At 41.3% G+C, this 17,043-nt stretch overlaps 1 protein-coding gene across 1 annotated transcript; it reads left to right on the top strand.

Moving 5' to 3' along the window:
* The first annotated feature begins 1,840 nt into the window (after positions 1-1,840).
* Positions 1,841-3,385, top strand: LOC132167447 (uncharacterized). Its single transcript, XM_059578429.2, has 2 exons — positions 1,841-2,942; positions 3,039-3,385. The coding sequence occupies exons 1-2, from the start codon at positions 1,841-1,843 to the stop codon at positions 3,383-3,385; spliced, it is 1,449 nt and encodes a 482-aa protein (XP_059434412.2).
* Positions 3,386-17,043: the final 13,658 nt, after the last annotated feature.

Here is a 17,043-nt window from a genome sequence, read left to right as displayed (position 1 = left end):
ATGAAGTAAATCTGGAAAATTTGGGCTCAAAGAGAGAAGATGGGAAAAATGGGAGCCCCTGACACTGCAATCGATCACAGGTTCCCTGCGATCGAGTGCAGTACCAGGGAAGAAAACGCATCAAGCAGGCTACGAGCGCACAACAGAAGAGGCTCGATCACAAACCTGCGATCGAACGCACACGGGTTGCGATCGATCGCACCCATGCGCAAAAGGCACATCAAAGCTGTGGCCGGAATGCTAATATTTCCATATTAGGGTTTTCCAACTCCTAATTGTAATAGGTTTTGAAACCCTATGAAATTCCTAGGTTTACTAGTTTGAAGGACTTCTAAAGCCTATAAATAGACCCTTAAGCCTCTAGAGTATGTATGCTTTGGAAGGAGACAACTTTGGGGAGAGGAATTTGGAGGCTACTTCTAGGAGCAGTTTTCGGTTCTTTCTTTCCCTTTACTTTTCCTTTATTTTCACTATGTGTAACTAACTCTTTAGGACGGCTAGATTAAAGCCCTAATTATGCTTATTTAATATTTCAATATTGGCGCCTTTGAGATGATCATGTTGTGATATTTAACTTGATTAATTCATGTTTTCATGAATTCCTCACATGTATGTGACTGGCCATTATATGTGTTATGTCATAGATCAAACCATTAAATACCTGGTAATCCTCGGCTCCAGCTCAATCATGGAAAGGCCCAGGCCCAGTAAGGATTCGGGCAAACAAGTCCAAGACCTACATATCCGAGGCCCTCATATTCGAGACCCATGGGATCCGAGACCCTCGAGCCGAGACCATTAAGTCCGAGACTAACTCAGGACACACAGGTCTCGGCTACAAGGATAACTCAGGTATCTTAAAAGATACATCCATTAACAGATAAGTGATCTTGTTTATTCAAAAGCTGCCATATCTATCTAAAATGCAAATCAAATATATTATCCCACAAATCATGTACAAATGTTCAAATCAAGTGATACATGCAACCACCAAATCCTATGATCTTGATCCCCTAAGATCTCGGAGAGGATGATCACCCAAATCCCTTTATTAGTAACTGCATCGTAGAAACTTAGGAAAGAGTGATTCGTTGGTGAAGGGACTTTCACTACTTCATGCCTATAAAAGACAGATGATCTCTCCATAAAGGGGTAAGCACAACTTTGCCTTTGACTTCTTCTTTTGTTGCTCATACTATCTCTCATTCTGACTTAGGCATCGGAGTGTCCCCACCAGCTCACCCCCGGTCTCTTCGATCCTTCTCTTCTTCTTTGTTGTGTAGTCAAACCACTTGTATGTTGGTCAACTCAGAGCCAACAGATGTGCCATGTCATCTTTAGGAAAACTATGCTTCAACGGTTTAGCGCCGTCTGTGGGAACTTGATTTTTATCAGTTCTTACCATCTATTAATCCATTATGATGACCACTCATTCTACTGCCGGAGCTTCCAAAGCACTAGTACCATCCAACTTAGCTGAGTTTATGAAGCAGATGACCGAGTCTATGAAGGCCCTGAAGAAGCAGAATGAAGACCTCGCCACAAGGCTCACGATTGCTGAAGGCCATAATAGCCGGAGGGACCAAGAGCACGAGGAAAGGCGGGCAAAGAAGCGTGAAGAAAGGCATGAGAAGGAAAGGCGTGTAGAAATCCGCAAGGGAAAGTTGATTGCAGATTCGCACCGTGAAGAAGATGTGAGTTCGGTTCAAGCCAGCCATCATACGACTGTCCAGAATGAGGAACATCCTGAGCAGGAGAGCCGGAGAGGTCTCAGCATACTAGGCCTCGACGGGAACAACCTCACCATGGCGACCACCATAATGGGTGGAATGAGGGCCAGATGAGTGATGACATAGAAGATCTTAAAAACAAGTATGAAGAACTAACTCGCAAGTTGGCTGCCAAAAAGGAGAAAAGCCCTGCTGGGGAGCTTATGTACAACACCGACCTGCCTTTCACTAATCGAGTGTTGGGTTTCCCCTTGCCTGACAACTTCAAAATGCCTCGTGTCAAGGAGTTTGACGGTAATGGCAACCCTTCTGAATATATGGGAAACATCCGCGCTAATTTTTCCCTTCTTAGATTTTCGGACGAAATTGCATGCAGAATCTTTCCCCTCACCTTAGAAGGAGTTGCTAAAGATTGGTTCGCCAGATTGCCAGCCAAGTCGGTGGATAACTTCAAAGAACTCGGATGCCTCTTCTTAAGCCAATTCTTGGCAACCCGGAAGAGGAAGAAGCACTCAGCTTGTTTGCTATCTCTTCATCAGGGAATAGAAGAGAGTTTGAACGATTTCATGCTCAGGTTTAATAAAGAAAAGCTGTTGGTGGAGAACCAAGGTGATCAAACAATATTATCCGCATTATGGCACGGAGTCAGGCTAAATGGGCCTCTGATGGCCAAAGTATCAAAGAGTTCGATAGAGATAGCTCTTTGCCAGTTTATCAGTAAGACTGAGGAATACATCAATCAAGAGGAAATGATTAAGGCTTTAACGAAAGGTCAGGAGGAAGAGGACCAAGAAAAGGAGGAAAGCAAGAAGGAGATACCCGCAACGTCCACTCCGAAAGAAGGGAAATTCCAAAAGAAAGTGGTGAAGAAGACCATGCCATCCTTCCCGAAGATAGAGCCTCGGCGATGTGAAGATCGAAGGTTCACACCCTTGAATGTTGGTGTCAACGAAGTATTCATGGAGATTAGAAGGGACCCAGCTTTCAGGTGGCCAAGTAAGTTGTGGGGTGATCTGAGGAAGCGAGACCGGACAAAGTTCTATGAGTATCATAATGATCACGGGCATTTGACAGAAGATTGTATAACTCTACGTCAGGCAATCGAAACCTTCATTAGAAATGGAAGGCTAGTGAGGTTCCTTGGAGGAGAAAGGAATCGAGATGTGGTTCACCAACAACCCCTTCTATTGGATGCAAACCGAGGCGCAGGAGGTAGAGATCCGAGACGTGATCGCAAGGATGCTCCGTGAGAGGATCCGAGAGCTCCTCGAGACCAAGGAGTGGTAGGTGAAATCCACACTATTGCAGGAGGAATAGCTGGTGGAGGACAATCCAACTCAGCCAAAAAGGCTTATGCGAGAAAAACACAGACTGAAGAGGTCCTTACAGTGCAAAGACCTTCTAAGGTTCCGAGGAAGGATTCAATGACTCTTTCTTTTTCTGAGGAGGATGCTAGGGGGGTAATGCAGCCGCATGACGATCCACTAGTAGTAATAGTGACAATGGCCAACCATATGATCCATCAAATTTTGGTGGACAATGGAAGTTCGGCCGATGTCCTGTATTGGCCGGTCTTCAAGCAAATGGGTATTGGTCGTGACAAGATCGAACCATTTAATTCTCCCTTGGTCGGATTTGCAGGGGAGCAAGTCTAGCCGATTGGCCTTATTTCACTACCTGTGACTGCAATGGTAGACTTCTTGGTCATAGACCAACCCGGTGCTTACAATACTATCATAGGTCGTCCTGCTTTGAATAAGTTGAAGGCCGTAACTTCAACATACCACTTGATGATGAAGTTCCAAACTGAAGAAGGAGTTGGAGAAGTAAGAGGGGATCAGACTCAGGCGAGAAGATGTTACAATACATCTCTCAAGAATGCCTCTGATCCAACTCCTATAGTAATTGGTATAGTAGGTGGTAAAGGTAGGAATGAGCCTAAGGGAGAGCCAACCGAGCCATTAGAAGACATAGTGGTCGGTGAAGGAAAAATTTTGAAAATTGGGACACAAATCAGTCCTAGGGTCTGAGAAGGTCTCGTCACCTTCCTTCGACAGAACTTAGAAGTTTTCGCGTGGACCCAAGAAGATATGCCAGGAATCAGTCCTGAAGACATTCTTCACCAACTCAACGTGGATCCAAGTATGAAGCTGGTGAAGCGAAAGAGAAGAAAGTTTGCCCCTAAACGGAATATGGCTATAGCTGAAGAAGTAGAGAAGCTTCTCAAGGCTTGTTTTATTGAGGAAGTTTATTATCCCGATTGGTTAGCCAACGTAGTATTGGTTAAAAAATTCAATGGGAAATGGAAGATGTGCGTGGATTTTACCGAACTCAACAAAGCTTGTCCAAAAGACAGCTTTTCATTACCCTGTATCGATGCATTGGTGGACTCGACAGCGGGCTATGGCTTACTCAGCTTTATGGATGCTTTCTCTGGTTACAACCAGATATATATGCAGCCAGAAGATCATGAAAAAACTGCATTCATAACCGACCGAGGCCTGTACTGTTACAGACTCATGTCCTTCAGTTTGAAGAATGCAGGGGCAATATACTAGAGGCTAGATAACAAAATGTTCCGAGACCAGATCGAACGGAATATGGAGCTATACGTTGATGACATTCTAGTCAAGAGTGTACTACCGCAGAACCATGCACTCGACTTGCAAGAGATGTTCATAACCTTGAAGAAGTACGGGATGAAGTTGAATCCCTCGAAATGTGCATTTGGAGTCTCATCGGGAAAGTTCCTCAGTTACATGGTGTCGAGCCGAGGAATAGAGGCTAACCCCGAGAAGATACAAGCTGTCTTAGACATGCAGTCTCCAAAAACTTTAAAACAACTCCAGCAATTAACGGGAAGAATAGCAGCACTAAATCGGTTCATTTCACGATCAACTGATAAGTGTCTTCCATTTTTTAAAGTCTTACGAAAGACCTTTGAATGGACGAACGAATGTAAAGAAGCCTTCGGAAAGCTAAAAAAGTATCTAATGAGCTCACCTTTGCTAAGCCAGACGAGGCTTGGAGAAGCACTGTATCTGTACTTAGCTGTGTCTCCCACAGATGTGAGTGCAGCATTAATTCGAGAAGAAGAGGGAATTCAGAGGCCTGTGTACTTCATCAGCAGAGCCTTAAGGGGCGCTGAAGAAAAATATCCCCAGGTGGAGAAACTGTCTTTCGCCTTGATTATAGCATCTAGAAAACTCAAACCATACTTTCAAGCTCATACTATAAGGGTATTAACCGAGTATCCTTTGAAGAAGGTGTTAAGAAAGCTAGTTCTATCTGGAAGATTAGCTGATTGGACAATTGAACTGGGAGAATTTGACATTGAGTTTCTCCCTCGGAATTCTCTCAAAGGTCAAGCACTGACTGATTTTCTGGCAGAGTTCACTAATTTGCCGGATGTGACAGGTTCGCTGAATGATGAGACATGGGTAATTTATGTGGATGGATCATCTACGAAGAAGCACTGAGCTGGAATAGTGATGATTACCACGGATGGGGAAGAACTATGCAGTTCTTTGAAGCTAAAATTTAAAACTACGAATAACGAAGCCGAGTATGAGGCAGTTCTGGCAGGACTCAGTTTAGCTCAAGAAATGGGTGCTAAATTCGTAGAAGTGTGAAGTGATTCCCAAGTCATCGTCGGTCATGTTCGAGGTGAATTCGAAGCCAAGGGAGAAAAGATGAAGTTATACTTGTCGAAAGTACAAGAAATGCAAAGTTTATTTGAGAGGTTCAGTATTGTCAAAGTTTCGAGACCTGAGAATGAAAGAGCAGACAGGTTGGCCCGAATAGCCTTGACGACAAACAGGGTGATTGAAGACGAGACACTTGTCCAAATTCTTCCACAGTCATCCATTACCAAGATGGTGTCGGTCTTGACAACCGAGACCATACCCGATTGGCAACTGGAAATCATGGAATACCTGGAAAAACGAGTCCTCCCTCCAGATCGAAAGTCGGCTATTCAGTTGAAAATAAGAGCTGCGAGGTTTACGATGGTAAATGAAATTCTTTACAAGAGGGGTTTCATGTTACCACTCCTCAAGTGTGTTTCAAAAGAAGATGGAAATTTCTATTCTCAGAGAGATCCATGAAGGGATCTGTGGAAGACACTCTGGAGCTAGAATACTAGCACACAAAGCAGTCCGAGCGGGTTTCTATTGGCCCAACATGAATCGGGACTCGGTAGAGTTAGTCAGAAATTGTGACAAATGCCAGAGATTCGCTAATGTCACTCACCAACCCCCTGAAGACCTGAGTGCAATCTCTTCACCCTGGCCCCTCTCACAATGGGGGGTAGATATAGTGGGACCATTGCCTCAAAGTAGGGGAGGTGTACGGTTTGTGGTTGTCGCTGTGAATTATTTCACTAAATGGGCAGAGGTTGAAGCCTTAGTAAATATCACAGCCAAGGCAATAGAACGGTTTTTATGGAAGAGTGTCATATGCCGATACGGCATTCCCCATGCATTCGTCACAGATAATGGCAAGCAATTTGACTGTGACTCATTCCGAGACTAGTGTGCCAAGCTCCGGGTAAGGAACTACTACTCATCTTCGGGGCATCCCCAGGCTAACGGACAAGTGGAGGCTACCAACAAAACGATTTTCAAAATCTTGAAGAAAAAACTTGATGATGGTAAAGGAGATTGGGCTGAAGATCTTCCAGAAGTTTTGTGGGCATACCGGACAACCAGAAGAACTCCAACTGAGGAGACCCCATATGCCTTGGCATTCGGAACCGAGGCAGTCATTTTGGCCGAGGTAGGCTCAGGCAGCTATCGTGTAGAGGCCTTCCAGCCCGAAACCAACAACGAGGGTTTACAGCACCACCTGGACTTGCTACAAGAGAAGCGGGATCGAGCCCAAGTGACTATGTCAGCATACCAAGCAAGAGTGACTCGGTATTTTAACAGGAAGGTCAAACCTCGAAGCTTCAAAGTTGGGGATATGGTCTTATGTAGAATCACACTGGCAACCAAGGACCTAGCTGAGGGAAAGCTGGCTCCTAATTGGGAAGGACCCTACAGGTGATTGAGTGAAAAAGGGCAGGAGCGTACCACTTGGAGGATTCCAAAGGTAAGGCTCTTTCGAGGCCTTGGAATGTTGAGCACCTCAAAAAGTACTATGTTTAAAATGCTGTAATATGTGATTTCTCTATTCATTTCATTATTTTTATTTCGATGAATAAAGTATCTTGGAGTTAAGCAGCATTCAATATTCATAAGTACAAATTAAAAGGTTTTATGAGTCTCGAAAAATACAGCTGAAAAGGCTTTTCCGAGCCCTAAAGAAATGCAAGCGAAAGAAGATTTCTTTAAACAAAACCCAGAAATCAAAAACCTTAGGGATTCCCCGAGATTTAACTCGGGGTACCATAACTATGGTTAAGTCTGAGGTTAAGTTAAAAAACCCAAGGTATTCCTCGAAACGTAACTCGGAGAAGCATAACTAAGGTTAAATCAAATTCCCCGAGACCTAACTCGGAGAAACATAACTAAGGTTAAACCAAATTTCCCGAGACCTAACTCAGAGAAACATAACTAAGGTTAAACCAAATTTCCCGAGACCTAACTTGGAGAAACATAATTATGGGCTCTTTCAAACTACCTTAACCAACAGGCAAACATCAAAAGGTTATTATTCCGAGACCTTATGATAGACTTATGTTATTCTTCCAAACTTTTAACGCAAAAAGTATTCACAAAAACTCATTTCATTAAAAGATTTGAGATATACAAAGAATCCGTCAAAAGTTTTACATCATTCTTCTTTGGGGACGGAAGTAGGAGCGACTTCAGAGGACTCGGCAGATGTGGACTCGGGGGTATCGGCCTCGACAGATTGCGCATTACCCGGGGTAGACTCGGTACCTTGGCGCTGTGGATCCAAAAAGGGATCATAGAAAAATTCTTTTATCCCTGTTGCATCAGGCATGTGTTCTTGGCCCAAGTTTACCAGCTGCGCCACAGCTGCATCCGAACAAGGGATGTCCTCGATCTTCACCTTGTCAAGATTTATTCTTCGGGTCGAGTCCTTAGCCCATGCTCGAAAGGTTTCGAAGCCCAGGATAAGCCTGTCGGCCCAGGTAGAGTTTCGAACCCATGAGGCAAAGGATAGCTGACGTAGATAATTGGCAGCTCGGGTTTTGGCCTCCTTCAGCTGAGCCCTCACCTAGACGTGCTTGCCTTTGAAGAATTTGAGTTTCTCCTCGGCAACGACCTTGGCTTCATTCGCCTTCACCCCCAAGGCCCTCTGATCCAAGATCTCATTCTAAGCCAATTTCAGCTGATCCGAGACCCCTGTGTGCGCTTCTTCTAGCTGATTCAGGTCTTCTTTGATGATAGAATTGTCCTAATGAAGTCGGTTTACTTCAGCTCGGAGACCTTCAATCTCAGCCAACAGCTCTGTGACCTTTGACTCAGCCCTTGCCCGAGCCGTTGCCGCCTCGGAAGTCTCGGCTTGCATTATTGACTGTTGTTGACCTGAGAGCAGCAGCTCTTCATCTTGCTTAGCTACCATCTCCTTCAACCTGGCATTCTCAGCCTCCAGATCAACAACTTTGTCTTCGAGATTGCTCGTTTTAGTAGCCGAGTCCTTGGCCGCCTTTCGGAAGTAGCAATACAAAATCAACGACTTCATAATGCTCACAACAAGAATTTCATTAGCATGTATGTATAAATAGAAAGAAAGAGAAAGATATTATACTTACAAAAAGTTGAAAGAAAATCATCTACTCTGTCATGCTTTCAGCAGATGTGTCATGCTCCATCGCAAGGTTCTCGTGTGGAATCAAATCCACTAGTGCTAAGAAAGGGTTGCCCCTCAGGTAACCGCTGAAATTTGCCAGGGGCCCGCCGACAGTCCAATCCACCCTCAAAGGCCTTACTAGTGAGACGGAAGAAGACAAGGTCTCGGCAGTAGAGGCTCTCTCGGCAGCCGAGACCCTCTCGGCAGCAGCAGCCTTCTTGGCACATATAGGTGTCAACGGCCGAGCCTTTGCTGGTTTAGAAGCACGGGCTTCCGGTTCCTCCTCAGCAATGGGGGGTGGAGGTCGAGCTTCCCCGGCAGCTGCAGTAGGCCCCTCGGTCCTTTCACACACCATCCCCACGGAACTATTTGAGTTCACTTCTAATTTTATCTCATCCAGTATGTGTTGGACGTTCGAGCCTAGGGGTAGGAGTGATATAGAACCAATGGGGATCGAAGTCTCGGCCACGGCTCCAGCCGAGGCCAAAGGACTAGCATTTAACGGCCGCGCCGGGACGGGCTCTTTTGCAAGGAAGGCCTCAACCTCTGCCACTAGTTTCACCACGGGTTTAGGACCGGTCTTTCGCCTGGCGGCCAAGAAGCTGGCGAATTGATCCTGCACCTTGGCCTCTGCCGCTTTTATCAGTTTCCTCTTTTTCAGTTGAGGGGCTTCGGGCTCTTCGAGTTCTTTAGGCTCATCTACCAAGCGCAAAGCCCTGGCCACCTGAGGAGGAGTGTTGACTTTTTTAGCCCTAACGTCCATTTTCAAGGGCCCCGTAGTTCGGAATTGTCGAGCAACAGGTTGGACTACTCCCCCACTTATCCTTAAGCCCCACCTGTACGAAGTGGGAAGTTCTTCTGCTTAGGTGGCTCAATTACTTTGCCTTTGCCTTTATCAAGCCTGGGCTTCCGCAGGGTAGCTCCTCGGGTGTTGGCTGCCGGAGGGTCTGAGACAACAAGCTTTGAGTCTCGAACGACCACGGAAGCAGGCCTCTTTTTTGCTCCGCCAGCACCTCCTTCTTGAGCAACAAGGACTCTCCCTTCTGAGGCCGTACTCATCAATAAGGAGTAGTTCAGTAGACTCTCGTGTCTCTGAGTCCACGGTTAAACGTCGTTCACATGACGCTGCTCCTCTTTGGACGCGTTCCCTACAAGAATGCATGTTTCCCGAGGCATCCTCGGACCTTTGGCAACTTCAGTAGGATGGAACTCCCACTGACCTGTAGCGAAGAAGTATTTACTTTTCCATGCATGATTGCTGGAATATTTGCCGTCTACATGAATGAATTTTCCCCGTCGTGATTAGAAGTTGTACAAACCTTCGCACTTTGGGTTCTTTTGGAGCCGATATACCCATAAAAATTTTCGGGCAGAGAGATAATGCCCCGGTCCAAGTGCCATAGGCCAAAGCAACATGCAGGCGTAGATAAGCCTCCATGTGTTGGGCACAATCTGATGCGGAGCCAAGTTTACATAGCTCAACAATTCTCGCACTAGCGACGGGAAGGGCAGTCGGAAACCAGCGCGAAACATGGTCTTGTATAGACAAACCTCGTGCGCATCAGATCGCATTATAGCTGTTGTGCAAATTTATTTAACTCGCAAGTGCACGAATCAATTGTAGTTTAATGGATTGCAAGTGTGAGGTCGATCCCACAGAGAATTGTATTTTTGAAAGAGCAATTTATATCTAAACTAATTAAATCCTAATCTAGTTCCAAAAGGGTTTTGATTTTTGAGTTTTGAAAATTAAAGGATAAACATAAACTAAATAAAATAAGTAAATCTAAGGATAAAGGTACTAAGGTTTGGGAATTCACACTCACCAAATCATAACAACATACTTTATGTTCATCAATATTAATCCGAAGTTCTCACAAATTAAATCATAGATATGTTTTACTATGCTTCAAAGAATTAATCAAAACCATCTAATGTATCCGTTCATTGACCAAATCACAAAAGGAATCCAAATTTAATTGAAACACCAGATGTATCCGTAGAACAAATCACAAGGGATATCCAATTTTTATGAGTTAAAAGCCAAGCAATCAATCATATGAAATTATCTCAAATCATCACTTGTATCCTTAAATCACAAGAGATATCCAAGAATTACTCCACACAATTGATTAGAAGTAAAACAATTGAAATATAAAACCCAATAAAATCATAATAATAAAAACTTACATAAAAGTGATGTTGTTCTTCATCGGTGAGGCTTCATCCCCAACCTTAGTTGGGAATTTAGCTCAACATAAAAAATAAAATCTAAACCTAAACCTAAACCTAAAGAAAAACTAAACAAAAGAATTTTGCTCTCTGGGATTGTGTCTGTTTTCTTTAATGCAAAGAAGTCTATTTATAGGTTTAGGGAAGTCCTAGAAGCCCAAGTAAACCTAGATAATTCGGAGGTCTGTCTCCCAGTTAAAATAGAAGTCTGAAATCGGAATAGGATTCGTCCAGATTTGTGTCCTTTAATTACGGGGCGATTTTGGCATAGAAACTGTCAGAATTACGAAAATCCTATTTCACAACAAATTGTAGTATTTTGATCTAGCTTTCCAATTCCGTTTGAATCACTTCAATCCGATATCTGAGCAGAGAGTTGTGGTCAAAATACTAAGACGTGTGCAGAATCTGAATTTGAATCCGACCCGAAATCTTATCCAATCTGAACTTTAATCTGATTTAATATGATTTAACCTATTTCTTGGATTTGGTTAGACTTAACCACACAATCTAGGTCTTCTCAACGTATTCTTTCTTCCAAACTTTGCATTTTTCTCTTTAAAGCTGCAGTTTTTCTTCAATGACCTACAAAATATTAAAAACACAAAACTAACACAAAATATTAAATAACGACACAACTAAAGGATTAACTAATGTAAATAAAGGGGTCCAAATATGCAATATTTGACACTTATCAAACACCCCCAAACTTACATTTTGCTAGTCCCTTAGCAAAACAACACAAAAAATAAAATGAAAACAAGAAACATAAATCCTCTTTCGTGGGAGAGACGATTGCATTTAGCATATGCAGCAAGCCTTTTAAACCCCTAGGCATCCCTAGTGGACGAGTGAAGTCTCGTGAGGGCTTAACATGAATGATACCCACAAACATTGTGCACTATGTTGTTAACAAGAAAGAAGTTTCACATGAACCATGGTTCTTATTCATGAACAAGCTTAAAAAGACAAACACCTTCATCACTGTCAAAAGGAAATCCAGAATCAAATCACTCATAAATGGACAATTTAGACCTCATATGTTCTAAAATGTGTAAAGTGTAATTAGCATACAATCATGAAGCTTTTAGCCTAAACTCAAGACAAGTTCCATAAAATTTGAAAGAATCCCTAACAAATGAAACAACCAAGGCAAGATATGCATTTTTTTCCTTTTTTTTTTTTTTTTTTTTTCTAAACAGGCTCTGCAATGTCTAACTCCCTTAAGCTTTCTAATTGACTCATGTAACAAGTGTTAGGCCAATGACTCCCAAGCCAAGTAGCTTTAGGGCACTAGATGTAGAACATCCCTAAGGGCTTATTAACTTAAGTAAAAAAGGCTACGAAGTCAGATTAGCCATATCATAAATCAACACTGAACTTCACACCTTTTGACGCGAACACTCAATGCTTAATGAGGCAAGAGGTCCGGTTACTCAGTGAAAAACTCAACATGATCTTTCTTTTCTTTTTCCTTCTCTTTATTTATTTATTTTTCTATTTTTTATTTTTTATTTTTATATCTTGCAAGCCAATGGTTATTCATCAATAGGTCATCCAACAGATCTCAAAGAGAACAAGCCTAAGCTCAAACATCTTACCTCATAGAAAACATGCTAATGTGCTCATGAAAATTTATCTCAAAACAAGTGAAATCTCTTTTACCCAAAAATAAGTCAAGGGACTCAGACTCCTAATGACATAATGATGTGTTCAACCCTTTAAGCGAGCTAATGAAATGTAAATCACAGTTATAGTTTAACTCAAACTTGACAACAACATTTTTTTACACAAAATGACAAATAAACAAATAAGAACAAAAATAAATAGACGAAGTGTTTTTCCATACCCCCAAACTTGAATTACACATTGCCCTCAATGTGTAGTATAGAAATACATTACCGGAAATAAGGAAATCTGAGCGTGAACAAGGCCAAGGCATCCTCCAAACTTAAACACCAAAACACCTGTCAACAAAAACTAACAGCAATATATTTTTTTTTTTCACAAAAACAAAACATCAAAAGATTAATTGCTGTTAGAAACAAAAACAAATAAAAAGAAATGCAATATAATGAAAAAGGAAAGAAAGAATTTGTGGAGTGAAGTGCAGAAAATAAACTGGAAGAGAAAACTTTACAGCGCTTTCCCCGATCATGCGAATGTCCAACCAATCCCTTCCACCCCTTCTTTTTCAAAACTTCATACCCCTCTAGAAGGATATTTTGCCATCTTATGTAGAATTTCTTGCTTCGGAGGATCTTTTTAGGAAAGTGGTTCCTAGATTTGTGTGCTTGTGTGCACAAGTCCTTGAGTATCTTGATATAAGATGGCTCTTTGAGACATTTAGGCAATGAAGCTTTGGGCTCTTGATATGTCTCAAGAGGTACAATGATGCAGGCAGGAGCTTCAGTACTCACTTCCATGTCACTGGGCAGATTAGGATCCATTGGGGGCTCATTATTCTCATGGTGCTCAACTTGCTCAAGATGCTCATCTTTCTCTTCCTCCTCTTTGTTATCCACAATTTCCTCACTCTCAAGTGTGATGGTGACTTGGGCATGCTCATGATAAGAATTTTCGGAATCATCCTCATCCATCATGTAGTGCCTTTCAGCCATCAGCTGACTTTGAAGCTCTTCTTCCTCTATTCTGTTGAAGTCAGCAACTAGATGACCGATCTGTCCTTCTATCTTGGTCATGGCCTGCTTAAGTTCTTGTATGTCTTTACCATTAGCCATGTTGGAATTCTTCAGCTCCTGTACAGCTTGATTGGTAAAACCTTTTAGCTCTTGTATAGTTTGGGAGTTGGAATTCTTGAGCTCTTCTATAGCTTGGGAGTTGGACTGGTCGACTTTTTCTATTAATGTTTTCATCATGTCTTCCAGTGATGACTGTGGTGCAGGTTGTGGCTCTTGAGTGGTAGACTGATAAATAGGAGGTTGAGCTTGATGATCGAACTGTGGATATTCTAAATGGTGCAATTGATCAAATTGGTGAGCATAATTTCCTGTAGCTTGAGCTGACCATGAGAAATTAGATTGGTTGCTCCAGTCCGAGTTATAACAATTAAAATTTGAATCAAACCCTGAGCTAGAGAAACTGGTGTTCATTTGTTCATATGAAAAGTTAGATCTAGCTGCTCTGATTTGGTCTAATTTGTCCCATAAGTCATCGAGCTCAGCTCCCAGATCTGGACAATTGTTTTCCTCATGATAAGGATTGAAACAATATGAACATGGTTTATGTGGGTAAAATTTTTGATGGTAGTTGGTAGGAGCTGGTGTCCTATAACTAGGAGAGACATTAAAATCATTAAAATGAAAATTCATACTTCCCCCTCACTTTTTAACATGCAAATATCCCACATAAAATAGTAACCATTTTTATTTTTTTATTTTTAAATAATAATAAAAAACAACTAACTAACTAAAAAAATAAAACTAAAATTTAAAAACTCACAAAAATGACAAAAAATAAATTTTTGGCAAAAATCTACAGAACTGCTGCAGTTGCTGCCTTTGCTGTAGGGTAGCGCGGAAGGTTCTACGGCAAAACTGTAAAACAAGCCAAAACAAAACAAAAAAACAACAAGAAAAATCTTTTTTTTTTTTTTTTTTATTAGTAACACGAATAAAACAAAACAAATTGCAGAAAAATAAAATCCTAATTATAACTGGTAGAAGAATAAAACTAATTTATAAATAAATTGGTTTCAAAAATTAAACAATTCCCCAGCAAAGACGCCAAAAACTTGTTGTGCAAATTTATTTAACTCGCAAGTGCACGAATCAATTGTAGTTTAATGGATTGCAAGTGCAAGGTCGATCCCACAGAGAATTGTATTTTTGAAAGAGCAATTTATATCTAAACTAATTAAATCCTAATCTAGTTCCAAAAGGGTTTTGATTTTTGAGTTTTGAAAATTAAAGGATAAACATAAACTAAATAAAATAAGTAAATCTAAGGATAAAGGTACTAAGGTTTGGGAATTCACACTCACCAAATCATAACAACATACTTTATGTTCATCAATATTAATCCGAAGTTCTCACAAATTAAATCATAGATATGTTTTACTATGCTTCAAAGAATTAATCAAAACCATCTAATGTATCCGTTCATTGACCAAATCACAAAAGGAATCCAAATTTAATTGAAACACCAGATGTATCCGTAGAACAAATCACAAGGGATATCCAATTTTTATGAGTTAAAAGCCAAGCAATCAATCATATGAAATTATCTCAAATCATCACTTGTATCCTTAAATCACAAGAGATATCCAAGAATTACTCCACACAATTGATTAGAAGTAAAACAATTGAAATATAAAACCCAATAAAATCATAATAATAAAAACTTACATAAAAGTGATGTTGTTCTTCATCGGTGAGGCTTCATCCCCAACCTTAGTTGGGAATTTAGCTCAACATAAAAAATAAAATCTAAACCTAAACCTAAACCTAAAGAAAAACTAAACAAAAGAATTTTGCTCTCTGGGATTGTGTCTGTTTTCTTTAATGCAAAGAAGTCTATTTATAGGTTTAGGGAAGTCCTAGAAGCCCAAGTAAACCTAGATAATTCGGAGGTCTGTCTCCCAGTTAAAATAGAAGTCTGAAATCGGAATAGGATTCGTCCAGATTTGTGTCCTTTAATTACGGGGCGATTTTGGCATAGAAACTGTCAGAATTACGAAAATCCTATTTCACAACAAATTGTAGTATTTTGATCTAGCTTTCCAATTCCGTTTGAATCACTTCAATCCGATATCTGAGCAGAGAGTTGTGGTCAAAATACTAAGACGTGTGCAGAATCTGAATTTGAATCCGATCCGAAATCTTATCCAATCTGAACTTTAATCTGATTTAATATGATTTAACCTATTTCTTGGATTTGGTTAGACTTAACCACACAATCTAGGTCTTCTCAACGTATTCTTTCTTCCAAACTTTGCATTTTTCTCTTTAAAGCTGCAGTTTTTCTTCAATGACCTACAAAATATTAAAAACACAAAACTAACACAAAATATTAAATAACGACACAACTAAAGGATTAACTAATGTAAATAAAGGGGTCCAAATATGCAATATTTGACACTTATCAATAGCACCCACCTGTTCATCATCGAACCGAAGCTTCACTGATTTGGGAATAAAACACTCCTTCCGGATTCTAGCGTCGTCAGCTCTGGTTAACGCCGGCCGCCAGCAAGCTGGATAAGTGTTGCCGCCGAGGCCGTCAAAACCTGATCCCTCGTCACCAGACATAATGATGCAAGGAAAAGAGGAAAGAAAGAAAGCTCTCGGAGAACGAAGAGAAAGCAGAAAGTTAGAGCTCTAACCAGATAGTAGTATATGGAAAAAGGGAAGTCTACCACTTTTTAAAGACTCGCCTCAGCAATATGCGCATTAAATGCGCCGAGAGGAGCATGCTTTTGCATATGACACATGGAGGTACTCGAGTACCTGGCTTAACGAACCAACAGGGTCTCGAGAATACCAACCATCAACCAACAAGGATAACCCGGGTATCTTAAAAGATACAGCCGTTAACATATAAGTGATCTTGTTTATTCAAAAGCTGCCATATCTATCTAAAATGCAAATCAAATATATTATCCATCAAATCATGTACAAATGTTCAAATCAAGTGATACATGCAACCACCAAATCCTATGATCTTGATCCCCTAAGATCTCCGAGAGGATGATCACCCAAATCCCTTGTCAGTAACTGCATCGCAGAAACTCAGGGAAGAGTGATTCGTTGGTGTAGGGACTTCCACTGCTTCATGCCTATAAAAGATAGATGATCTCTCCATAAAGGGGTAAGCGCAACTTTGCCTTTGACTTCTTCTTTTGTTGCTCATACTATCTCTCATTCTGACTTAGGCATCGGAGTGTCCCCGCCGGCTCACCCCCGGTCTCTTCGATCCTTCTCTTCTTCTTTGTTGTGCAGTCAAACCACTTGTGTGTTGGTCAACTCAAAGCCAGTAGGCGTGCCACATCATCACTAGGAAAACTGTGCTTCAACAATATGCATATGGTATGTACTAGCTAGTTAAACCAATTTGGATGACCGAGTCCTGAGTTTAATAAAAGTAACAAAAGAAATCCACTCCGGGTTCTTGGGTTAATCAACATGGGTAACCGGGAGTATACACCTATGCCCTAGGCCTCATGTGTTTGTCGATTTCCACAAAATATATGATTTCCTAAAGAACAACTTAGTATACACCCATGCTAAATCCTTTAGGAAATAAAAGAGTTAGTATACACCCATGCCTAACTCGTTGCTTTGGGAAATCTATAGCTTAA

Source organism: Corylus avellana, chromosome 2 (genome assembly GCF_965113065.1).
Source record: "Corylus avellana chromosome 2, dhCorAvel1.hap1.2, whole genome shotgun sequence".
In the NCBI taxonomy this organism is placed as follows: Eukaryota; Viridiplantae; Streptophyta; class Magnoliopsida; order Fagales; family Betulaceae; genus Corylus; species Corylus avellana.
This window is presented reverse-complemented; position numbering and strand designations above follow the sequence as displayed.